General features: G+C 38.7%; 2 protein-coding genes and 1 pseudogene across 2 annotated transcripts; 1 reads left to right on the plus strand and 2 right to left on the minus strand.

Annotated features, from left to right (window-relative positions):
• The first annotated feature begins 2,954 nt into the window (after window positions 1–2,954).
• LOC147790949 (uncharacterized) lies at window positions 2,955–4,682 on the plus strand (annotated as a pseudogene).
• Window positions 4,683–17,305: 12,623 nt separating this feature from the next.
• On the minus strand, window positions 17,306–17,614 carry LOC147790950 (uncharacterized). The gene has a single exon (XM_087127882.1). The coding sequence runs from the start codon at window positions 17,612–17,614 to the stop codon at window positions 17,306–17,308; it is 309 nt and encodes a 102-aa protein (XP_086984008.1).
• Window positions 17,615–21,222: 3,608 nt separating this feature from the next.
• Window positions 21,223–27,252, minus strand: FRI (FRIGIDA-like protein). Its single transcript, XM_023688128.2, has 3 exons — window positions 25,980–27,252; window positions 22,310–22,485; window positions 21,223–22,155 (listed from the first exon to the last, which is right to left on the minus strand). Exons 1-3 carry the CDS (start codon window positions 27,055–27,057, stop codon window positions 21,436–21,438), a joined length of 1,974 nt encoding a protein of 657 aa, XP_023543896.2. The 5' UTR covers window positions 27,058–27,252; the 3' UTR covers window positions 21,223–21,435.
• Between the last annotated feature and the right edge of the window lie 466 nt (window positions 27,253–27,718).

The following is a 27,718-nucleotide window of genomic DNA, read 5'->3' on the forward strand; positions in this document are numbered from 1 at the left end:
AATGAAACCTTAGAGATGGGGCGAATCGAGCATCCACAAGTGGTGAAAATGAGAATTATCGACTAAACTCCCTTAGAAGTGGGGGAAGTGATAGCTCCGAAGACGAGGAGGAGGAATACGAATCCTCCCCACAGAGAGGTAGGGCTCCTTGGCGGAGACCATACAAACAGACTAGTTAGTCAAAGCCACGACCCCCCTTCTTGCTTCATATGTAAGGGGGGCTCATCAAGTATATGAATGCCCACAGAAGGCAGCATTACGTGCCTTCCAAGAAAAACTTCGAGCTAATTCAAAAGTTGAGTACGAAACAGTAGAAACAGAAACACAATTAGATAGGATTGTTGGATATCCCCGTATGGGGCACTAAAGTACTTGTCCGCTCTTCAGAAGAGAGTGGAAGAGATCGAAGAGCCAGTGGAACGCGGTCTTATGTATGTCGTGATTTGGGTAAATCATAAAGCAGCCAGAAACACTATCGTCGACTCTAGAGCCACCCATAACTTCATGATGGAGAACGAAGCAAAACGTTTGAATATCCTTTGGTATTGAGATGGAGGGAAGATGAAGGCCGTCAATTCAGCAGCCTTACCCATCTTAGGAGTTGCGAAGAGAACTGCCATCAAACTGGGGACTTGGACGGGATGAACCGACTTTGTTATAGTCAAGATGGATGACTTCGACATCGTGTTAGGGATGGACTTCCTAAACACAAAGTCATCCCCATGCCCCTAGCCAAAAGTTTAGTAATAACAGGGTCACACCCGACGATTATCCAGACAAACACATGCCAGTCAGGAAGGGTGAAAAAGATGTCAACACTACAGTTGAGGCAGGATCTAAACCGTGATGAACTTACACTTATTGCCATTACCGTATCAAAAGAGGGAAGCTCGAGCGAGTCAACCTCAACAAAAGTCTCGCGGTCAACTCAAAAACCTCGCGACATGAGACAATGAAGCCTGACAAAAGTATTTATCTCCATCTAGGAGGATAAATAGCAAGCTTGATGTCATATCAGGGGTTGAATCACCTGCCACGAATGAATGTCATACATCTGAACCCGATCTAGCTGATTTCTACGGCTAGCTAAATGACTTACTAATAGTTGGGTCCATCAGGCCCTCAAATACTATTGTTTTTCGATAATCGGCCAGTGAAATCTGGTGAGAGGAAATCGATTGACGGGAAGTTGTTGGAAGAAAATAAAAATGCGAGAAATAATAGAGAGAGAATTGCTGAAGACTTTTGCTTAAAATGAGGTGATGAAATCTTCTGAACAGATTTACCTATTTAAATATCTAACTTATCCTAAAAATGGCTAGAGAGTGCCAACTAAATCTGATTCACTTCCTGCAAAATTGCCATCTAAAAATTTGGTAATCCATTCGACGTGTTTGTCAAATGGTCAAACGAAGGTATTCAATCAACTAATGAAAACGTGTAAATCTAAATAAGGAAAACCTCAAGTTTTATCTAACAAGCTCCTCCTAAAACCTGTGGTATATCTACCTTATTTTGTTTGAACTCCGATTTGAGCCCTATGGCTCGGTGTCCCTGGCAGCATGTCCTACAGACTCCACATCTTGTTCAGCCACCTCTTCTTCGAGCTGGCGCGCCGCCAGTCCAGGTGGTTTACCTCTTCCTAATAGGTCTTCTATCCTCTGGTACCTGGCCGAGAGGTTGACCGGTTGCTCTATCTCCAACTCTAGGATGTAAAGGCGGTTTGCCGTGCACCGAACTTGAGTGAGCAACTGTCGTCGATCATCGCGGATCCTAAGTAGCCCGCGCTTGATGGAAATGTGGCAGCCGGCCTTATCGAGCTGACCCAGGCTCACAATATTAGCCTTGAGCCTCGGGATGAAGTAGACGCCGGTCAGCTTGTTGTGCTTGCCTCCCTTGCCGACGAACAGGATGGTGCCGCGCCCTTCGATTTCGACGACAGAGCCGTCGCCAAATTTTGCCGTCCCGCGAATCCCCGAGTCAAGCTCGAAGAACGTAGACTTGGCCCCGATCATATGGTTTGTTGCCCCTGTGTCGAGAACCCATCGCCGGTGCTCTTGCTGCTTGCCTCTTTCACCGATTTGAGCGAACACTCGCTCCTCCTTCAGTTGAATTGGCTCCCCAGCCGGTGCCTTTGTTATGCACAGTTGGAGCTCTTCCTCGAGTTCGACGCTCACCGGAGCAGTTATGCCGTCGTCGATTTCCTCCGTGTATTTGGGAAGCTCTTCCTCGAGTTCCACACTCACTGGAGCAGTTATGTCGTCGTTGATTACCTTCGTAGATTTGAAATCAGAATTAGGGACGTCAGGTAGGACTGATGCAGTCACCATGAAAAGAGTCGGCTCGTCCTCCTCAGATTGAGTCACATGGGCCTTCTCGACCGTCTCCTTGTTTATTCACACCTTTGAGCGTGAGATATTGTGACAGTTGGTATCAGAGCTAAGTTGATACGGTTGATATTATTACTCAACGAGATGAATGGTGGAAGTGCTTCTATGGGTTCAGCCGACACTCCACAGAATGCTGAACTACGCCAAAAATGGAAGATAAAATGTGGAAAAGCCTTATTTACATTGTGAACTCTTATTAGCAAGGAATATATTGATCATGTTTGTGATTTAAAGTCACCAAAGAGAGTGTGGGAAACCCTTCAAAAGTTGTTCACTAAGAAAAATACAGCTCGATTGCAATTTCTAGAGAATGAACTGGTTGTGGTAACTCAAGGTAATTTTTCTATTGAAGACTATTTCTTGAAAGTGAAAAATCTATATTCTGAAATTTTAGAATTAGATGCTGAGGAGCCAATGAGTGATGCTCGATTACGATGTTATCTTATTCGTGGATTACGAAAAGAATTAATGCCCTTTGTTTCCTCAATACAAGGGTGGGCAAATCAGCCTACAGTAATTGAACTAGAGAATCTTTTTTCAAATCAGGAAGCCTTAGTTAAGCAAATGACTAGCAGCAATGAGTTTTCTCCAAAGTTAGAAGATGCGTTGTATGTCAAAGATCAAAGGAGACAAAATTATCATTCAAAACCTTCATCCAGTAATGGGAATAAACTTAGAAGTGAGGAGTCATCAAAGAAGCCATTTAAAGCTTGTTACAGGTGTGGAAAACTTGACCAATTTAAACGAGATTGTCAGGTGAAAGTGGTGTGTCATCGTTGCGGAAAGCTAGGCCATATTAAGCCAAATTGCCGAGTCAAAATGCAAGAATCCGAAGCAAATACTGTACATGAAAGTAAAAATTCTTCCGATCCAATTTGGGAATACTGCTTAACCACTGAGGTTCTTGACCAGCCAACAAACGTTGTACATCAAGATGATGTTTCTACAGATGATGCAAATTATGCCGCCCCTGGTGACCCTTCTGTTTATTTCATGGCCTTGGATTTGGGATTCGACGAAAATGATGATTTCGAGCTAACCTTTGGCGATCTTGATGGTCCTTTCCTTTCTAACGAAAATGATGATTTCGAGCTAACCTTTGGCGATCTTGACGGTCCTTTCATTTCCTCTAAGGCTGACGATTTCCTCATCTCCGAAGATTTGGATCAAACTACCAATTCGGTTGACGTACAGGCTGACCGAGAAGCTTCTGGGGTGCTGCTATTCGTGCTTGCAGTTTTGCATGCTCTCTAGGATCTGGAAGCTCTGCGGTTTCATGCAAGCAATCCCCTAATGAAGGTGAGTTTCTAAACTATCAATCTTCTGAATTAAGAACCCAGGTAGTTAGTGTTTTTCAACCCATTCTGGTGGATGGGACTTAAAGAGTCCGAGGATTGTAAATTGTTCTTCCCTAGAGCATGGTAGCGGTGGTAGTGATCATGAATTCTCAGGTGAGAGCCAGCGTCGTCTCACGACTCGGGTTCTGGAAATTTCGGTTATAGTGTCTCTAACGGAATGGATTGCCCATCTTTTAATGCGGGGTATTACGATGTCATTGTCGATCAGAAGATTAAATTAGAGGAAATAGAAAAAATTTGCATGACGAAGAGGAAGAAAGACCTGGATGAAGGAAACCCGGATTTGAGATTAGAAAGTATCAATCCCCAATTGAGTTCCTGTGCTCTAAATGAAGATGAAGAGAAGAGGAAGACGAGGTTGATGAGGAATGGAGAGAGTGCGCAACTTTCCAGGTAGGGGAAAAAGCATTATGAAGAGGAGTTGGAGGATAAATTGAGAAGTATGCATTCAACTATTGCTGAATTGAATAGTAAGATATCTTTTGTGATGATTGTGAACGCAGGCCTGAGACAGCAGCTGAGTGGCATTGGTATGTGTCAGCCTCCTTCTCTTGCTAGGAGTAAAAAGAATGAGAGTAAGAGGGCTGTGGGACGAACTAAGAAGGTTTCCAGTATTAATTTTCTAGGTCTGTTGTTCTTTATTATGCTTTTTGGAGGTCTAGTTCCGGTAGTGAATGACATATTTGGCAATGTTGAAGGAGTTCCTGGCACGTTAGCATTTGTTGGTGATAGGTTATACAATCAAAATCAAGGAAGGGTTTCGAGAGTCAGTAAGTATTCGAATTTATCTCGTGAGAAATCTGATACTTTGAACATCTTAATATGTGAGGAAATTCATAGGAAAGAGGCGGACAATTTTGATGCCTATTCTGATGCAGGCTGGTCGAGAGAATTGGGGATGTCTTCGGAGCTTTGTGAGAAGACGGTTTTCTAGGAAGAGTCCGGCCATGACTATGCTTCGTTTCTCAAGGAATTAGGGATTTTGAGAACCCGCGCAGATCGAACGCGGTCGAGAGAGGAGGCTTCTGATGGGCATATGACAATTGGTAGGGTTTTATTTGAGCACCCACTCTTCAAGGAGGCTCTTGTTAGCTTCAAGAGGGCTTGTGAGCTGCAACCTACTAACGTGAGGCCTCATTTTAGAGCTAGGAACTGCTTGTATGTTCTTGGAAGATACAAAGAGGCAAAGGAAGAGCTTCTGTTGGTATTGGAGGCGGCGGAGATTCTTTGTCCTACCCATTTTAGAGCTTTGAAATTGCTGGGGAGTGCTTTATTTGGAGTAGGGGAATATAGGGCTACCGTTAAGGCTTTAGAAGAGGGCATACTTATGAAACCAGATTATGCTGATCCTCACTGTGATTGTAGATGCTTTGTATAATTTGGGTGGACTTTACGTGGACTTGGGGTTGTTTTTCGCCATTCTTGCTCCCATTTGCACAGGTCCCCCTGAAAAGAGAAAGCGGGTGGCATACGATGCTATTGTATGTCGACTTGTGAATGATTGTGGCACTTATATCAGAAAATTTGATGCAATCAGGTATATCAAATTGTTGAGGGCCATATATGTTCCTAGTCAAGGATCGAGTGAGATAATGGAAGTCCATGGGCAGACATACGGTTGCACCAAGTTGAATTTTTTCATAAAGCTCTCGAAGTTATTGAGAAATAAGCTTGCACTAAGGGAGGCTGTCAAAATTAGTGCAACTTATTGTTAGATGGAATTAATCAAGTTGTTAAGCTATTCAATTTGATTAGGAGTCAACCTCAATCGTGTATTTTAGTTGAGTCTTTGTAGGAGTTATTTATAGGATTTATTTCGGTTTAAATAGAAGCCTTACGCTTGGTAAAACACAATCATAGAAAAGCAGTTCATTATTTTAGTTGTCTCTGTATTATCCTCTTTGATCTTTGAGTAATAATAATTTCATATTTATTCACACCTTTGAGCGTGAGATATTGTGACAGAGAGAGTTCTAATTAAGTTGAGGTCAGATCAACTCTGAGATCAAAGCAACAAGAGTCGAAGACTGGTGAGAAAATACTATGGACCAGTCAAAGTTATTCACAAGATCGGAAAGACGTCGTACAGGATCCATTTCCTCCCATGGATGCAGACTAGCCCCGTTGTCCACGTCAGTAACATTTAACGCTACTCTTCCGAAGTAAAAGACGTCAAGCCTAGATAGGTGACAAGACCTCACACATAGAAGAAGAATCCGGAAGCAAGATGTAGGGTGAACTTTGCGGAGGAGACGCCAAGAGCCAATGAACCAAGAAGCAATTTTCAACAGCTCCATACAGTTTTGACAAGACTCCACAACACTGAAATCAGCTGGAACCACATTGAAGAGACCTAAAATTCAACCTCAGCCTACAACATAGAGTTGTAAAGAGTCGGTTGACAGAGACGTCAACCAATTGAGTGGGGGAAGATGTCACGGTCATGCTTGTCCAAAGCATATTGCCTATGGCCGCATGACAGATGTCCCAGTCTTGCTTGTCTAAGTCGGTTGACAGGGAGGATGTCACGGTCATGCTTGTCTAAAGGATGTTGCTTATGGCCACATGACAGATGTCTCAGTCTTGCTTGTTCGAGTCAGTTGACAGAGACGTCAACCAATTGAATGGGGGAGGATGTCACGGTTATCTTGTCCAAGGCGTGTTGTATATGGTTGCATGCCCATTTCAAACCCCTTTTTCATGCTTTCATCTTAGATAGATCTTTACCATTTCATATCGGGTCAATACGGGGGTGTATGACCATTCACCAGAATCACGTCTACACCCGCCTGGGCAAAAATGCCCCAAAATGTTCTATAAGGGGATATGACTAGTTGTCAACTTCTTCCTACCCGATAGTTATATGCAGTAAGCCGTTGTTGTTGCCTTTTTGCTTACATTCCCATATAACACCAATTTCAAATTTTCAAATCTTGCTTTCAAAACACTCTTTCGAAATCTCTCGGCCCTCGTTTTAAAAAACTTTCTTCTTGAAACGGGGCCAGAGGCTCGAGTATACGTCGCTTGGCCGTAGGTGACTCAAGAAAAAGTAGGCTTAACTCGCTGCTGGGAAGTGAGTGCCGCACAATCGCAAGTCCGCTGCCATCAAAGTGCGATTGTGACACTCAGCGTACTAGTAACGTGACCTAAGACATTGCATAACTACTCTGGTTCTGCCGCCTTACTTGCTTTGATATATGTATGTTTTACTAGAGAGATAATCTGTCGGTTACCTAGTACACAAAAATCATGATCTAAGCATTCATGAAAGTTTAATAAAAGAATATTCCTAAAGATCAAGTAAACACAGACAATCCCTACATACATGCTCAATAGATTAACAACGTCCATCTAGCACTCAGAGCGCATATCACAACACTCCCATCTTCCAATCACGTGCGCCTTGTGTCTACTTCTTGGCCAACCGCGCCTCTCCACTCGTTGTGCGACACGCGTCCTCCCTTGTTTTGCCTACGAAATTTGGATTTCAAGATTCTGATGAGTTTTTCGACCTCTTCCCATTTTTATATCTTTTTATATAGAATCCATCTCTATTTGGTTCTTTCATGAAAGTTGTAGAGTTCTATTCCATCTACATTAATGTATTTTTCTTGGAATTTTTCATCAAATATGTGCAAATTTGTTCACGATCAAAGTTGGCTAAAACATATTTTCTTACCGTTCTTGGAGGCTTCTCGAAACTCCTACTTTCGACTCGATTCGACTTTAGACTTGTAACGACCATAAATTTCTATTTACCTAGAGCCGTTACCGTCATCATAACGTAACTATTTTATGCGAAAATAAGAATTTAAACTATATAATAAAACATAAACTTCATCTTAAAACAGTCACGGACTTATGTGGTCTAAAACATCTTTGAAACAACACAACAAAATACTAAATGAAATAAATAAGTGTTAAAATTACAAACACACTACTCTAACCAAAGTCTAAGAAAATAAGTAGAACTACCCTATGCTTGTGTCATGGTCTTGAATTGCAATGACGAAATAAGCTGTATAGGGTGTCTTGCCTTTACTTGGAATTGAAGTAGCACACGGCTTGAGTATTTTAGAAATACTATGTAAGTGACCTCATTATTGGAGTCAGAGAATGCAAACACATTCAACTCATGATCCAGGGACCTATTGTTAAAACCATCATAGGGGTAGCCTCCAAACTTGACAAATCGTATGTGTAGTACTTCCCTACACACGACTCTCGTGTGCGAGCGTGGATCCCCAGGCGGTTCGCACCGTCCTGGACCCATCATAGTCGAGCTAGCTGTCTGTAACGACGTTCGGAGGTAAGCAGACCCCTGAGTGTCATGCGAGGCATGCTCATCATCATCATAATCGTGTGCGCGTCTGTATTCATCATCATTAATGGAGAAGTAACCGGATATATATGTATACAAAAATGCATGAGGTCCCTATAGTATTCATCTTTAAATTATTCTTATGACACATTACCCTAGTAACATGGAGACATTGGTCTTCATACATTCATCATTGTTAACACCAAATAGGATTGTGTCTTAGAAAACGCATCGTCATAATGCTTAAACGCATTTAATACACACATCATCTTAATATAAAATATCATCATATTAAATCATCTCATCATCATTCATCTTACATCATCATATTTTCATGCATCATCATCATCATGTCATCATATCATGTACATCCTCACATATTCATATAACGTCATCACAATATCACATAACGTCATCACATCATCACATAGCGTCTTCACATACTCATATAACGTCATATTATCATCTAAGACCATAGTCTAATAAGTTTTTTTTTTCCAGTCAGAGTCAAGCCGAGTGAGTTACACCCATCACGCATATATAAGGAGGCTAGAGAATGCGCGGGTCTTCGAGTTGGGTCGGGTTACGTTCTCGGGCGGGCAAGTATCCATTGCACCGTGTGGCTCACTGGGCCGTGAGCGTATGTTGGGTCACAAGCATCTTCTATTGGGTTGAGCTGGATTGTGGTCGTGTGCGTTGGTTGAGGGCTGCGTAATCAGACATGGCCCATGGGTCCAATTCGGTCTAATGAGTCCCTTTACATACTCAATAAGATCCCTTCTACTTCCATTTTCTTGCTCTACAATCTTTTCAATAAACTTTAGAAGATAAAAACATACACTAATGATCGTTATCATTTGTGTTATGAAAATATCGACATATTTCATTCTCCCCCTTGCTATTTTGAAAATAATTTTCATGAAATTCTAAATGATATTGACCCATACAAACATCTTTTGTAATGACAATCCAAAAACCCTCGTGAGGCACGTACAAATTTCATGATGTAAATCAATGAGACGGAGCATATGATATCTCGTTATGTATCGTTCTCCCACTAAATACAATCTATGCTAAATTGATTTATCTAAATTTCTGGATCTGCCATTTTCATAATTCTAATGTTGATTAAGGCTTATCACAATAGATACTTGATAGACGAAACCTTCTCACCTACTTGTTTGCTATAAGCAACTTCATGTAAGCACGTGGAATTGAATTCCAAATTCCAATTTGTTCCTCACGTCGATGATAAACTAAAATTTACAAAAATTATGAAATTTACTTCTAGACATTCTTCCATTTCTTCTATCGTTTCTTTCATTTCTTTCACGTATTTTTATATATAACTTTAATTTTTCTTTTCAACTCTAATCTCAATTTTAAAGTTTTTGTATCTACCACAACAAAAAGTAAGAACTAATTGATTTACCGATTATAGTTATTTATTTATTTATTTATTTTAATTTCGTTATGGTTCTAGATCAAGAATTTACAATATATATATATTATTTATTAAATCACTTCGCTAGGTCTACATTCTATGTCCTGCAATACAATAATAAAATTTAAGGTTTTGGATATAAAGGAATTTGTTAAAGTTTTAAAGTTAAGTTTATGGATGGTTTAGAATATAAAGATGAAATTTATATTTTTTAAAAAAATACTTAATTAAAAGTTTTGTAAGGGTATAATTCTTTTGGTCTCTTTTCTTCATATAAAATATAAAGTAAAATTTATCTCTATCAATTTATGTTAAATGAGGGGAAGGTTTATGCCAATTTATATTTTGTTCGACAGATTTAAAAAGAAAATCATCTCTTTCTTTACATTATTTAATTCTAAAAGTATTGAGAAAACAATTTGATTGAAGAGGTTTTAAAAATTTAAGTTCTATTTTTAATTTTCAGAGAAAATTAAGTAAATACAATCTAGATGATATAATTTAGACGGTGATTCTATTATTATACAAAATTCTTAACAAAGCAAAATTTAATATAAAACAAAGTTGAATGTCTTAGTTGCAATATAAAAAAAATGGATATTGGTGAATTAGAGATATATATTAGAAACTTGATGATATGATGAAATGAATTGAATTATATTCAAAATTATCTATTTAGCTAGATACGTAGACAAGTATGAAACTTTTATTTTTATTTTTTTTATATTGGAATTAGATTCGCAAATGTAATGTACGTGGATTCATAAGTTGAAGGTGAAGAAGGAGGAGTAGCATATGTATATATAAAGGTGAAAGTGGTAAACAATTGACCTAAGGCAAAACAAAGCAAAGCAGAAGAATTACGAGGGTTTCTTAATATATTAGAGTTACCCTGTCCATCAAAGCTCAAGATGACGTTTGGAGTCATAGGAGGTGTGGTGGATTCGATCGGACAAGTAGGTGGTAGTAAGCTTGGAATTTTCGAACCGATTGGGAATTTGGCCGACCAAATTATTCTTGGAATCGCACAATTTGCACTGAATTTTATTGCCCAGGCGTTAGGGCTCGAGCTGAGGTTGAAGGGTTTGATAGATGCTAGAGTCCAAGTGTCGTTGAACGGGAAGCTCTATTACTTTAAGATGGAAGTGGAGGCCGTCATCAATGGCGTATGGGTAGCTCAATATTATGAATGTGAAGTTTTTGTTCCGCTCATTGGCGTTTGGGAATGCAGATCTTACAAGCTTTGCCAACCCAACTAATTCCCTCTCCTACCAACTCTATATGAAATGAATTATGCATACCTATGCTCTTTCATCAATCAATGAAATAAACCTTATTATCTAAATCTCTCTTTTCACCTAATCTATCAATCTTCCGCTCATTGCTTTCAAATCATATAAAATAAATTATAAGATATATAGTGCCATTTTTGAGGTTTCGAGAAATCGGACAACAACGAAAAGAAGATAATGGAAATAAAAGAATAAAGAAAAAAAGAAAAGAAAAGGGGAAATGGGTGATTATAAAATACTCAGTAAGCAGCCTACATGTAGGCTCTCATCGCATTCTTAACCTAATATGTTTCCACGAGCTTGCCATAGAGTCCTAAGAAGTTCAGCCTAGTTCAGGAAACCGTGAATGTTACCTCACACCACACTAGTGTCTATCACAAGTTATTCAATTTGTGTAGTCCCTTATCTTCTCTCAGAGTAGGTTTCCTCCACACACTGGAGTAGCTTCTCACAATATTGCTTATGTTGTGCCTCGTCCACTCTCAGGTGGGTTTATTCTACATACAATATTATATCCTCAATCATCTACTTGTTTAGTCACTCGTCCCCTCTAAAGGCGGGTTATCAAACACACAATAGTGATTCCTTATGCTATCTACTTATGTAGTCCTTCATCCACTCTCAATGCGGGGTATTGTAAAAATAGTAGCAATTTCTCATGTCATCCATTAATGTAGTCCTTCGTCCCTTCTCAAGGCAGGTTATTATATACATAATGGTAGCTCATTATATCGTCTACTCACGTAGTATATCTTGGGTGTCGTGGAGATATATTAGGTTATAGGGCGTCTAGGTGGATTTGGTCACAACAAACATTTCTAGATCGCTCGTGATTTTCTCCTCGTAGCTAAGCCAAATTTCGGGATGCACCTAGATCTCTGATTGTCGTTGATGATCCTAGGGTGCTCAGTGTCACGGTCATGCTTGTCCGAGGCGTGTTGCCAATGGTTGCATGCCTATTCCAAGCCCCTTTTTCATGCTTTCATCTTAGATAGGCCTTTACCATTTCATATCGGGTCAATACGGGGGTGTATGACCATTCACCAGAATCACGTCTACACCCGCTTGGGCAAAAATTCCCCAAAATGTACTATAGGGGGATATGACTAGTTGTCAACTTCTCCCTACCCGATAGTTATATGCAGTAAGCCGTTGTTGTTGCCTTTTGCTTACATTCCCATATAACACCAAATTTCTAAAGCCGACAGGTTCAACGAGATGGCACGCCACCTTGAAACAATGCCTATCCTTGAGTTAATTACTAGGGTCGATACCCTAGAAGACAAGGCCACAAGAGCTAGTATCTTTGAACGTGGGGATTGTTCGACAGGCTCTGTTGCTCGAACGGCGGAACGCGCCGAGGGCTTAGATAATGCTCAACTAGCGATCATCCAGATGATCTCAAAATTGTCTGAAGACTTTAGAGAATCCCTTAGAATGGTTAGGGCCGAAGTGGCGGATCTAAACACCGAACTAAAGCTCACTATGAGAGCGGTGGGGGAACAAACCCCAACTAGGGTTGTAGCACAATTTAACAAGGTAAAGGTTCCAGAGCCCAAACCCTTCTGTGGGGTTCGAGATGCCAAGGCTCTAGAGAACTTTATCTTCGACCTTGAACAATACTTCCTAGCCACAAATACTGTGGTAGAGGAAGGTAAGGTAACGTTGGCGACAATACATAAAGGTGAAGAAGGAGGAGCAGCATATATATAAAGGTGAAAGTGGTAAACAATTGACCTTTAAGGCAAAACAAAGCAAAGCAGAAGAATTACAAAGGTTTCTTAATATATTAGAGTTACACTATCCATCAAAGCTAAAGATGACTTTTGGACTCATATAGGAGGTGTGGTGGATTCGATCGAACAAGTAGGCGGTAGTAAGCTTGGAATTTTCGAACCGATTGGGAATTTGGCCGACCAAATTATTTTTGGAATTGCACAATTTGCATTGAATTTTATTGCCTAGGCGTTAGGGCTCGAGTTGAAGTTGAAGGGTTTGATAGATGCTAGAGTCTAAGTATTGTTGAACGGGAAGCTCTATTACTTTAAGATGGAAGTAGAGGTCATAATCAATGGCGTATGGGATAGCTCAATATTATGAATGTGAAGTTTATGTTCCGCTCATTGGTGTTTGGGAATGCAGATTTTACAAGCTTTGCCAACCCAACTAATTCCCTCTCCTACCTACCCTATATGAAATGAATTATGCATACTTATGCTCTTTTATCAATTAATGAAATAAACCTTACTATCTATATCTCTCTTTTTACCTAATCTATCAATCTTCCCCTCTTTGCTTCAAATCATATAAAACAAATTATAAGATATATGATATGAACCACGACCAAGGAATTTCCATACCTCAAGGTCCAATTACAAGGACAAGAGCCAAGAAGCTACAACAAACCTTATACAGTTATATTCAAGCTATGATGAGCTCATCAAATGAAATTCTAGAAGACGTTGGAGACCTCCCTTATATGTTATGCAAAGTTGAGCTTCAAGACACAGATGAATTAAATGCACTTTAAGTTACATTTAATGAACTCCGTTGAATTTATCAAATAGTCTAAGGATGACTAATAAGCACATTTTATTATTTGCATTATTTAATTATAGTTTAACTATTTGTTTTCATATTTGAGCTAGTTTTAAATATAGGAGTTAAGGTTATATTGTAACCCACGTAGGTTACTATATTCCACCATTAACTAGTCATTTTAATATGGAGGTTATGGGTATTTCTCATTTACTAGCCCATTTAATTTTGGAGTTATGTATCACATAGGTTAAGGTTGTAAAGGCTATATAAAGCCTTCTTTCTTTGATTAGACATCAGATTTTGGAATTAATAATAGAATTTCTATTTTAGCTTTGTTGAGAGCTAAACTTTCTTTGCAAATTCTTGTGTTTAGAACTTGCATGTAGAGTCATTCAAGTGGTATTGATCAAAACTCTTGTGGAGTGATTCGAATCACGAATTTAGAAACGAGTTTTTTTACTCTTGATCTTGATCATCAAGGTAATCCGTTCCATACTTTCCCTTGGGTTGATTTCCATATCAATATATATATAGTGAAATTTAATGTCACAACTCGATTTTTTAGGCTTTGAGAAATCGGACGAGGAGATAATGTAAATAAAAGAATAAAGTTTAAATAAAAACAAACAAATAAAAACAGAGTAAAATTGGGTGCAATTTAAAATATAAAAAATGCCATTGCCGAAATCTAAAATAACAGGGATACAAAACAGGTATTGTTCTGATTATTTACAAAGGGGAACGGGTGTGGGAAATACCAATGCAAGCAACGACCCAACACAAAATACAAAATAGACCCCTCGGGTCGACATCTCTCAGTGATAGTGCATCTCTCAAGCACCTCCCTACCTTGACCGGTACTTAAAAAAGTAAAGGGAATAGGGGTGAGTATAAAATACTCAATAAGCAACCTACATGTAGACTCTCATTGCATTCTTAATCTAATATGTTTCTATGAGCTTGTCATAGAGTCCTAAGAAATTCAGCCTAGGTGAGGAACCCATGAATGTTACCTCGCACCACCCTAGTGTCTATCATAAGTTATTCTATTTGTGTAGTCCCTCATCTCCTCTCAGAGCACATTTCCTCCGCACATAAGAGTAGCTTCTCACTATACTGCTTATGTTGTCGCTCGTCCACACAATAGTATATCCTCAATCGCCTACTTGGGTAATCCTTCATTCCTTTTAAGGGAGGGTTATCATACACACAATAGTGATTTCTCATGCTATCTACTTATCTCTCGTCCACTCTCAAGGCAGGTTATTGTAAAAACGGTAGCAATTTATCATGTCATCCACTTATGTAGTATCTCGTTCCTTCTCAAGGCAGGTTTTTATACACATAGTGGTAGCTTCTTAAATCGTCTACTCACGTAGTATATCTTGGGTGTCGTGGAGATATATTAGATTCTAGGGCGTCTAGGCGGATTAGGTGACAAGAAACATTTCCAGGTCGCTCTGAGTTAGCTCCTCATAACTAAGCCAAATCTCGGGATGCGCCTAGATCTTTGTTCTCCATTCACGATCCTAGGGTTCTCAGCGTACTAGTAACTTTTTGACCAATGACGTTGCATAACCACTCTGATTTTGCCTCCTTAGTCTGATATTGCCTCCTTACTTACTCTGATATATGCATGTTTTACTAGGGAGATAATCTGTGGGTTACCTAGTACACAAAAATCATGATCTAAACGTTCATGAACTTTTAATAAAAGAATATTCCTATCAATCAAGTAAACACAGACAATCCATACATACTCAACAGACTAATAACGTCCATCTAGCACCCGGAGCGCAGATCACAACGCTCCCATCATCTGTTCTCATGCAAGGGCATTTTCATAATTTTCCTTTACATACATGCACACCTATTCAAATTTTTACCTTGTTGTCACGTGTTGCAAGTGGGTTGGTTTGGATCGTAAGGCACGAGTGCAATTCATGGTCAGCGGGTCGAGTCGGGTACGCGGTTCAAGTTGGCTCACGAGATAGACTACTACGTGTCATCTTTGCATTCAACCATGTCGCTCCACCCACTACTCACCATGTGTCTACTTCTAGGCTAGTCGCACCTCTTCACTTGTTGTGTGACACGCGTCCTCCCCTATTTTGCCCAATTTTGATTTCTAGATTCCGATGAGTTTTCCGACCTCTTTCCATTTTTATATCTTTTTATATATAATCCATCCCTATTAGGTTCCTTCTAGTTTCATCTGCATTAACTTATTTTTCTTGAAATTTTTTCATCAAATATAGGCAAAGTTGTTCAAGGCTAAAGTTGGCTAAAACCAATTTTCTTATGTTCTTGGAGGCATCTCCAAACTCCTACTTACGACTAGGTTAGACTTCTTCCTCTCAAACCCTAATTCCTCTCTCTCTCTCTAGCAATCTGTGTCAACAGTCTCCTCAAACCCTACGTTTACTTGGGACACATTTCTATCTTCTACTTTTAGGACCTTCAATAAAATCTTAACTTCACTAAATTTATTAATTTTATCATCAAAGTTTTAATTAATTATTTATAAATAAGTTCAAAAAGCTATCCATCTCAATCTTAATTTGATCTATTTCTTCAACCACAACTTTTAGTTCATAGCTTTCTATTTGTTCATTATTATTACATCTTTCTATTTCTATGACAACCAAAAATAAGATCTAATTTGATCCATCTTACCCTAGATTTACCCTAGAGTCACTACCACATACATGCATAACTTATTTATGTATAAACATTCTTTACCCTAGAGTCACTACCACATACATGGCATAACTTATTTACGTAGAAACATTCATTGGAGACATGAAATGTAAACACATGCAGCATGAATAGAAACCTACCATTTAAAATCATAGTTTCTTAGGTGGCCTCTAGTTTGGACAAATTAGATGTGCAGTACTTCTCTACAAATGACCCACACGTGCGAGCATGACCCACTAAGTGGACTTGCACACTCCTTGGGCCTGCTCGAAGGCACAACGGCTGTGGTATACCATGCCAAGTATGATGATCATCTCATCCTCATCGTGTACGTGTCCGTACTCATCATAGAAGAGGAAGTATCCCGACGCATGTGACCCTATACTTTTCATCTTTAACAAATCATGTGGCACATTCATTCCTCACATATTACCCTAGGTAACATGCATGCATAAGCTTTCATAAATTATATAAGTCATAACATTAACGTAGAGGTTGTGAATTATAAAACTTCTTATTTCTATGTGTAACAGCCCAAGGAGCTTCCCCTTTCGGGCTGCCCTTCAAGGTTTCTAAACTGTATCAGCTAGGGAGAGGTTTCCACACCCTTATAAATAATGCTTCATTCTCATCCCCAATCGATGTGGGATCACACAATCCACCCCCCCTTCGGGGTCCAGCGTTCTCGTTGGCACTCGTTCCCTTCTCCAATCGATGTAAGACCCCCAATCCACCCCCTTCGGAGCTCATCATTCTTGTTGATACATTATCCAGTGTTTGTCTTGATACCCTTTTTAACTGCCTAAGCCCACCACTAGCAGATATTGTCCTCTTTGGGCTTTTCCTTCCGGGTTTCCCCTCAATATTATAAAAATGTGTATGCTAGGGAGAGGTTTTCACATCCTTATAAAAAATGCTTCTTTCTCCTCCCCAACCAATATGGGATCTCACATTATGAGTCTCCTTCGTGTTATCGTCTTGTTGAGACCACAAAATAAGATTTCTTTAAGCATTTCAAACTCCTTTCTTCATTATGTTTCCCTTTCTTTTCTCACTCTCTTTTGTTTCTTTTTCCTTTTCTTTCTCTCTTGCAGGTTTGCTGTGATGGAGTGGCGTGGGGGGAGTTATGAAGGCGTAGGGGGAGCGGTTGCAGTGCAAGGTTCACAACGCTTGCTAGAAATCTTCGGTTTCCGGCGAGTGCCACTTCTTATTTTTATTTTTTGTTTCACTACATTATATACCCATAAAAACAACTTTCTTCATCGAAAGGTTAAACCCCTGTATAACCTAGGATATTTCTCTCCTAACTCATCTTCTTGTTCCCACATGGCTTCTTCTTCTTCTGTTTGGTGGTTTTGCCACAGTACCTTGACAAAGACAATGTCCCTCATTCGTAAAGCTTTCACCTCACGAGCCAAGATCCTTACAGGTTTTTTCTCATAATTCAAGTTCTCGTCAATCTGAAGAAGCTCATAGTCTATCACGTGAGTAGGGTCTGTTATATACTTTCTGAGTATTGACACATGGAACACATCGTGTACACTTGAGAGGGAGGGTGGTAGGGCCATTGGTCCAATTCGGTCTAGGATTTCGATGGATCTGATAAACCGAGGACTTAGCTTGCCGTTACACTTGAATCTTAAAACACCATTCATTGGGGCCACCCTCAATGAACACCATGTCCCCCACTTCCAAACTTCTACGCCTTACATCGGCATAACTCTTCTATTTTCTTTGAAGGTACACATTCTTGCCCTTATCTTTTGTACGGCCTCATTGGTAATTTTAACTAACTCAGGTCCTATTAGTTCTTGTTCACACACCTCATCCCAGCACAACGGGGACCTACACCGCTTTATACCTCATTAGTAATTTTAACTAACTCAGGTCCTATTAGTTCTTGTTCACACACCTCATCCCAGCACAACGGGGACCTACACCGCTTTCCATATAAAGCTTCAAACAGTGTCATTTCAATAGTTGCTTGAAAACTATTGTTGTATACGAATTCCATGAGATGCAACTTAGAGTCCTAGCTACCGGCAAAGTCCAATACACATGCGTGCAACATATCTTCTAAAATTTGGTTCAATCGCTTAATCCGACTGTTTGTTGGGGATGGAAAGTAATACTAAAATTGAGATGAGTACCTAACGCTTTCTAGTGTCCGCGCCAAAATGCTGACATAAAGCGTGGATTCCAATTCGACACTATCGACACTAGAACCACATGCAACCTTACAATTTCTTTCACATAGGTTGAGCTCAATTATCCACAACATACATTGCCTTACCATGTAGGAAGTGTACTTACTTTGTCAATCTGTCAACGGTACCCAGGTTACTGTATATCTTTTCAATGTTCTAGGTAGACCTATGATGAAGTCCATAACGATGTTTTCCACTCTCATTCTGGCCCACTAAGGATTGCAACAACCCTATCATCTTTGTTTATGGGCTTTCACCTATTGGCACACTAGATATTTGCTCACAAATTCTGCTCTACCATGCAGACAAAGGAAGAGATACATGTAGCTACCCAATCTTCCTTCAAACGTTGTACCATGCAGACAAAGGAAAAATTGAGCAACAAATCCTCGAGTTGGTCTCATTGCTCCCGCCATCTCATCCGCTTGGCAAACACAACAACATATTATGAAATTTGATTTAAGATAAAAAGATATTTGTGGAATACATTTTGTTGTATAACTATAATTAATGTGAAATATATTTTATAGAGGTGTAATGGGTTAGGATTTTTTCCCTTTATCTTATTTTTAGGAGTGGGTTGGTAGATATTCTATATTTTAAGAAGTTATTTAGAAGTTGGTTGGTAGTATATTTTTTCGACCAAAACAAGTTGATGTACTCACAGCACTCAATGATTATAAACAGGGAGATCTAACATATTGACGATGACTCTATTACCTAATGTGAGGCAAGCCTATTCCCAAGAAGATATGAAAAATCAGGTAACTTCTGAACCTTTTGAGAATTTCTCAATTGCATCAGTGTAGAGGAAGACAACATATTTAGAATTTACCAAAGACAAATCAGGTGAACACTACAATAGAACTGATCATACAATTGTTGAGTGTCAAATCCTTAAGTTTCACTGTAAATTTTGTGATAAAAGGGGACATATAGAAGATCGATGTCGACAGAAAAATAATTTAAGTCAATCAATGCAACAATGGTGGATATGATCATTGGCTAATATGGTTGAAGCTTCTCAGCTGAATACAGAAGACCGGTCATCTAATTTCATTCCAAATTTTTCTTCTGAGCAATTACAACCGATAGCACAAGATTTATCTGCACTCAATCATCGTCCTTCTAGTAATTCTGACAATTACATCAATGTTGCAGGTTTGTTTTCAATATATGTGTTAATGTTAGCGGTAAATTTGAGAGAGGCAAATGTACCAAAGATGATCAATTATTATTGATAGACTCCAATGCCTTTTATAGAAAAAATACATGAAAACTAATAACAAGAAAACTAACTAACAAACTCAACTAATAACCAGAAACTAACTAACCGAAATTTGCTACCTCAACACTAACTACCTCATGTTCATAATGATCAATTTGCTACCTCAACAATATGCATTATCCATTAACTCTCCTACTTTTAATTCATGAATTCTCGATAGTGGAGGTACGAATCATATAATATCCAAAGCTTATGTTATGACTGAACCAAAGGTTGCAAACATTTCTACAACAAATTTCCCTAAAGGAGAAACAATACATGTGTCACATACTAGTAATGTTTCCTTCAATTCTGACCTTAAATTAAACAATTTTTATGTGTGTCTTCATTCAATTTAAACCTGATGTCCATTAGCAAAACTTACCAATGACTTGAAATGTTGTGTCACCTTTTATCCTGATTCTTTTGTTATGTAGAACTTGGCTACGGGAAAGATGATTGGCTCGGGTAAACAATTCGGAGGTCTCTATCATATTTCTTCATCTGCAATAAAATTTTAAACTCATCAAGTATCTCAGTCATATGATTTGTGGCATTTATGCCTGAGTCATCCTTCATTTTATCGTTTTAAATTTATAGTTGATCAACTAAATCCTAATAATGCTACTTTTTCTCATAGCTATAGTATTTTCCCGTTAGCAAAACAAACTAGGTTGTCATTTTCAAGAAACTCAATAACAATGCATTTTGTCTTTGGTCTGTTACATTGTGATATTGGGGATCTCATAAAATTCCTTCCCATTCTGGTTTGTATTTTTTCTGACCATTGTTGATGATTTTACTTGTGTACTTGGACTTTTCTTATGCAACATAAATCAGGAGTACGTCATTTATTAATGAAATTTGTTAAATTCGTTCAAACACAATTTCACATTACTATCAACATAGTACGATCAAACAATGGGACTAAGTTCCTATCTTTGCAACCATTTTTTACTTCTTGTGGCATTGAATTTCAGTGCACTTGTGTCTATATTCCACAACAATAGAACGTAAGCGTCGTCATATCCTAAATGTAGCTAGGTCTCTTCTCTTTCAGTCACAGGTTCCACTTAATGTTTGGGAGAGTGCATTTTAACTTTAGTTTATCTTATAAATAGAACACCATCACCATTTTTGTCTAACATGACACCCTTTGAAACACTCTACAAAAGACCACCTACATTTCATCATCTTAAAATTTTTTATGGTAAATATTATGCAACTGTAGTACATCCTAAGCAAAAATTTGAACCTCGGACAATTTCTTGTGTTTTCGTTGGATATCCTAATGGTCACAAAGGTTACAAGTTGTATGACATACAATCTCACAAATTTTTTATCAGTCGTGATGTTAAATTTTGTGAAGATGATTTTCCTTTTTCAACATCTTCACAAACTTTGACATTAGCTTCTTCAACTCCTATTTTCCCATTCCATGATTCATCCTACTCAAACATCCATTTTCCTCTTATTTCGACATCTCCTCCACCTTCTATTCTTTATCTAGATTCATCCACTAATTCTAATTCTGTCCCACCTAAACCTAATACATAAGTTCCACCCCGATGTTCTACTCGCACCAAAAGTTAAAAACATTTGACTTTTAAACCAACCTTTTTTTACCTCTAAAATTTGAGAAGTATAATACTAACAATTAAAAACATTTGACTTTTGGATTGTTGTTGAAGTTCTATCTCAATTTAAGAAAATAAGATGTGTTATATCACTAAAATGCAAAGTTTACATGCATAAGTTGAGTAACGAACTTTGTATCAGCGAATACATAGTAAATCTAAAAGACAAACATCCATCCCTTCTCTGCTGCTGATACAAGAAAATGTGTTTCAACAATCCTATCCAAAAGTTGAAGCAGCAGTTTCTGTTATATTATGAGACAGAGGGATATTAAGGGTCAATTGTAGAAGTAGGGTGGACGGGGATGACTGGACAGTCGAACGTGAGGCAAAGTGCTCGTTTCAGTACTGCTGCTCTTGGGTGCATCATTTTCTAACACAACCGCATCACCAAAATGATACAGATCAACGAACCCCCCCTCTACGGCTGAATGAGACACAACGGGTGGCGGTGGCGTAGGGGTTGTCGTAAGTGTCGTCGGCATAGCTTGTTGAATAAAGCTTTGCTCTACTGATATATCTTTGAAAGCTAACTCCCGAGTTTGCCCCATTTCGTTGCTGCTATCCATTCCAGCATTGGAGATACTAATATCCATATCGGCGGGTAAAACTACAGTTTCAACCAAACTCGATCCATGCAAAGACGAAGACATTTGGTAATTACCGAACTGATCCACACCTGCACCATCAAATAATGTAGCTGCTGCATTTTGTTCCAACAAGCCATTGACTGGTGGATAAGATGTAACAGGAAATCCTCCTTTACTTCGCTTTGTTTCCTGACTCGGATACTTCTGTGTGGAAGCTTCATCTGTTTTTCTCTTCATACTCGCATTATCTTCCATTCGTTTCCCAAGTTCCACAATATCATTCTCCAAGTTTTTTATCATTTCGTGAATTTCCCATCCGGGAAGAGACTTCACAGGATCCAACTTGTGATCTTCCAAACATTTGAGAACACATTTCAGAGAACCCAATTTCTCTTCACTCACTCGTCTCTGACAAAAACATGCAAGTAACTCAATAGGTAAGTAATTTCTATAAGGAAAGGAACAAGCTAAATGGTGTTGGAACAGAACTAAAATAAAAGAATGAATGAAGGAACTATAATAAAATAAAGACTAAACTAATGCCCATAGATTGAGACCATACCAGCTGCATGGTTGAACCTCGTACTTCATTTATTCTTTTTTTCCACGTTTCATCACACTCTTGGAGAAATGACAACAGAATTTCCTGTGGTGGAAATACATCCTCCAAACCAAAAGCATAAATAATATCAACAGCTTCAACATTCATACTCTTCTTCACCATCCCCTTTATAATGTCTGTTATATAATAGTCAAGCAGCCAAATGAGAATGGGATTTGATCTAAACCCAGTGGCAAACAAACATATGCCAATTAGACTCCAAGGCTGAACAAGCAACTTACAGCTATTAAGGAAATTGAAATCGTCAAGTGTTACTATTTAAAGTTAACTTTTTTTTTTTTTTTTTTTTTTTTTTTTTAATTCTAATTTAATTTTTGATAAGAAACAAAAACTGAAGGGATGGACTTCCAAAATGTTCATGGGGAAAAAAGTCGATGCCTAATCCATGGGAGGTTTACAAGGAAAACCTCCAGCTGAAAAGAGAAACCATGAAATAACGATTCAAACTAATAGAGGGCAAAAAAGACAACGATTCAAACTATCAAAAGTTTTCTTCTCTTCATTGAACATTTGATTGCTTTTTTTTGTTCCAAGTGAACCATAACAATGTCCTGATGACGGATGGGCTCAAGGGTTTTCCTCTCTCATCAAAGGATGTGCTTCAAGGGCAAAAGATAGCATGCTGTGTGCATGTGGCGGCTCCTTTGATAAGGCAGTAAAACAGCTGAGCATGGGAGCATCCAATCCCAAAAGATGAGCAAATGGGCACAAAATAAATAGATGACTCTGTGTTTTGACTTCTTCCTTGCATAGTAAGCACCAATTTGGTGAGATGGGCATCCACAGTGTTCTTCTGATGTTTGTCACGGCTACGAAATAAATAGAACAAATGGACACAAATAAATAGAGCAAATGGACACGAAATAAATAGATGACTTTGTGGTTCTGTTTCTTCCTTGCACAGTGAGCACCAACTTTGCAATATGGGAAACCGTGGTGTTCTTCTTCAAACTATGTCATGGGTTTACAAGCAGGAACAATACTCCCTAAGAAAAGAAAATGACCTTTTTGGGTGAGTTTTCCTTCCACTGACCCTATCTCCCGAATGGTGGACACGTTTTTGCTAGAAAAGGCAAATAAAGAGGGTAAGAAAATTCTGAAGTTTCAATACTGATCCATAGATCTCTCTAAAAATAGGTGCTGGATTCATTGCCAACATGAGTGATCTGCTGTAGATGAGCTCATTTAGGGGAAAGATGCGCTTCCACGCTTCTACGGACAAATTAATACAAGGTTTTTGGACACACTTTTAGTCAATGTTGGTGGCCAACTGTTGAATTATGAGTTCTTTCATTTTTACATTTAATTTTTTAAGTTTAATGTTTCAAGTTTCCAATTTAAAGTTAGATCTAACATTTCAGTTTTTTGCCTTTAAAGTTCTCTTTTTAAGTTTTGTGCGTTTCTACTTCTAATGTGGTTTTAACTTGTAAGTCAGTAGCATTAATTAGGTTGATTCTTGTACCTATATATGGGTGAACTTAAAGATTCAATCACCATTTTTGTTCTACTTTAATTAGAATTTTATTTAACTATTGGATTCCACTCTATCCAATTTTTCTTTTTGTTTAGCAAAGGTTAAGATTTTGATTATTGCTTGCACAATATTTTCCATCACTTTAATCCTCTCTCAACAGCACCAAGTTTAGCAACAACGATCTTTCTCCATTATTTATCCATTTCCTCACAGCATATCAACCTAACTAAAATTGCTTGATTTTTAAAGCTTGAGGCCAAAAATTCAAAGGCCACCTTCTTCAAGGTCAAACTTCTTCCTTTTCCCACTTAAGACGATGGAAACCACCTTTGACATTGTTATCTTTCCAAAGGAACCTCCAGCTAACCAAGTCCAGAGATAAAAACAACTTTGTTTGGTAACTATAACAGAAGTAATACAACGATAGATCAATGTGGAAGATTACTTGGGGCTGTTTTACATGCGTATCATGATTCTGTCTTGGGAGGTCACTCCAAGTTTTGACGAACATAGAAGAGATTGACAGGAAATTGTATTGGGTTGGGATGAAGAGGAACGTTAAGGAATATGTGGAAAAAAGCGTAGTTTGCCAACGAAACAAAATCTTGACTACTTATCTAGCAAGACTGCTACAACCACTACAAGCAACATACCAATTAGGGAAGACATAAGCATGAATTTTATTGAGGGAGAGCCAAAATCAGAAGGGTGAAATATGACTTCAGAGGTGGTTGACCGCTTGAGCAAGTGTATGCTAGTCCCCTGACCACACATTTACTGACAAAAGGGTGGCTAGTGCCTTTATCAGAGAAATAGCTCAACTTCATGAGTTTCCATGCCCTGTTATATCTAATCTTGATCACATATTTCTCAGCCATTTTTTGGGTTGAGCTCTTCCATTTTCACGACACATCTCCATTGGAGTAAGACCTACCACCCTCAATTTGACAAATAGATGGAAGTGGTTAACAAGTGCTAGAGACTTATTTATGGTGCATCTACAACGAAAAGCCCTAAAAGTAGATTGACCAATTGTCGTGGACAAAATTTTGGTACTACACTACCTATCATATTTCGATTGGCACCACACCATTTCACGTTGTTTATGGTCGCCCCACAATGAGTCGTCAGAACCATCTTGATACAGCCCAAAATTGCATGAAAAAATTAGTAGATTGTACATGAACTGAGATGAAATTCACAAAGGTGCATCTGAAATTGAGGCCCCGTCATTGACACTCAGTCACCACACAACACAACGAGAAGCTGACACCCAAGTATTTTTGGTCCTTATCGCATTATATCTTGAATTGGATTAGTTGCCTATAGGTTTGCTCTCACCAACAACGTCTATCCACTACGTCTTTCACATATCCAAACTGAAGAAAGAAGTAGGGACAACCCACACAGTCTAGAAAAGACCCCCTTTTTTGAATGATGAGTTCAAATGGATTACAGAACCCCGAGAGGTTTACAGGTATCAAAAGAATGCAAGCTCTGGCAATATTGCCGTGCTATTGCAATGAAAGGATTTACCACCGTAAGACGCCACATGGAAATTGTATGAAGTCATGGAACAACAGTTTCATGCATTTCACCTTGGGGACTAGGTGACACTGAAACCAGGGGGTAATGTTAGACCTCCTATAGTTCATATGCATGCTAGGAGGAGCAGAAATGTAATCACGGAGGAGGAAACACAGAATGTTGGTCATGTTATTTTGGCTTTGTATTGTGTGCTTTTGTATTCCTGTGTATATTGGTTTTGTGGTGGTTTTGTTTGGTAGCTGGTCATTTTGTAAGAAAAAACTTGTTGTAGGAGTCCCAATCCTCCCGAAAGGTTGGGGTATCTTGTATTAGCTTATGGCTCTTTTGTTGAAAGAATACATCGAAAGTAAGAAAGATACCTTACACTAGTCTAATACTACCTAACATATCAGACACAATAGCAGCATTATGAACAAAAGTTAAATCAGATATAAACAAGAACCACGCAGTAAAACAGTTAAAAAAAATGGAAGCTAATTCCAATTTTTAAGCAAGGCAATAAAGCAATGAAACTAATCCATTAAGAGATAGACGACAAGGGAAAAGCATGTATTCTTTCGAAAAGTCAGACGAGTTGGAATTGCATACCAGGAATACGTGTACAAAGACCATGCGAACGGCGAAGGGCATTCGATATTCCCTTTGAATTACTCGATCGCAAGAGATCCCTTAAATCGTTATTTGTGAAAACAGTAGGAATTCCAAAAGACGCAAGAAAAAGAAGCAAACCCCTGGCATCTATTTCGCTAGCCTTACAGGAACCACTTTCATTAACAATTCTTTTTCTCCAGGCAATGGCAGCACGGTGAGCTTCCACCTTCAAGGAGGGCTCAATTTTTATTCTTCTGTCATTTTCAGTCTCAGCTGAACCAGAGATCAGAAAAAGTTCTAAGATGAGGACGGAGGATTGTCTAGCATGAACCATAGGAGAATCCTTGCTGTAGGCCTTTCTGCCCTGAAGGTAAAAGCGGCCAATGCAATCGAACACGAGTTGAGCCGGGTTGGGAGCAAATTTTAGAGCAAGCGGAATTTCATGCCGGAGGCTATCGAGGTCCGAGAGATGAGAAACTATGTACTTGCGTAGGCCACGGCTGCACATCGTTTCGCAGAGATGCTCAAGCTCGGAGAGAGAGGAGGATTCTGGTTGCTTATCCATGGCTTCTTTTCCGTCATTTTTACCGAAATCGCTACTAGTTTCAGGGAGATTGTTTCTAGGACTACGCAACAGATGGGTGCTCGAAGAAACAGGATTTCGTCCACTTTTTAGGGTTGCGACGGTAGAAGAAGAATTGTAAGGTAAGGCAATTTTTCCATCACCGACCGATAGCAGTTGTCGATGATTATCCAGCAAACAGTTGGATGAGGAGATAAGTCGTTTCGAACGTGCATCTATGGCGTTGTGAATGGAACCTAGATGATCCTGCAATTCGCTCAATCGGCACTGGAATGCATGAATCGCACTCGATAAGCTGCCAAGTTCATCAATATATGAAAAGTTGAGAAACGGAAATTGAGTTTCCTGAGGCTCTGATTCTGATCCAAGTTCTGGTAATTGACATGACCCTTTCTCCAATTGTGCATCAGACTTCGATGCCTCCGAATGTTCTTCCACCTTCACGGCTTCCACGAGGGAATCAACAGCGGGAGCCATGGCGTCACTTTCCATGAGTGAAATTGATTTCTTCGGCTTGAGGATCTCTTTCTTAAGGTTGTAGGTTATGGTGAAAACGTCATATTCATAAATCGAATTTGGAGAGGAAGGTTGGAGTTCAGGCTGGAATGGGCGGAAAGAGAGAGCTGCGAAAGGTTGGGATGAAGGAAAGATAGGAGAAGATGAAAGAAGCAGATTAGGGTTTCTTTAAAATTTTAATTTTGTCTTTAATATAAAATTTATATATGGGCTAAATTATAAGTCTCCTCATGCCTAGTTGTCGACTAAGATAAATAAATTTCAAAAAAAGAGAGAAAAAAAAAAAAAAAAACCAAATAACTTCGAAATTGAAATTAAAATGCATAAGAGATTTTTTTTTTTTTTTTTTTTTTTAAGTCAAATTATAAAAATATAAAATAATATAATTGGAAACATCCATTTTTACTCGGTTGAATGATTCTGAGTGAAATATGAGATACCGATGTGGTTGCAAGGTACTTAGCTAGATTAGACTTATCAATGATTGTTGTTCGCTCTTTCTAGTTTGGTAATTGAAGTTGAATGTCACCTGATTGCGCCGAAATCCAAATCTTTTACACTCATAACCCTGAGTCAAGTTCAATACCTATTTATGCTTTTTTTTATATGCCTTGGTAACAAAAATCACTCATGGAAA

Source organism: Cucurbita pepo, chromosome 10, assembly GCF_057944985.1.
Source record: "Cucurbita pepo subsp. pepo isolate OVF chromosome 10, ASM5794498v1, whole genome shotgun sequence".
NCBI classification, from domain to species: domain Eukaryota; kingdom Viridiplantae; phylum Streptophyta; class Magnoliopsida; order Cucurbitales; family Cucurbitaceae; genus Cucurbita; species Cucurbita pepo.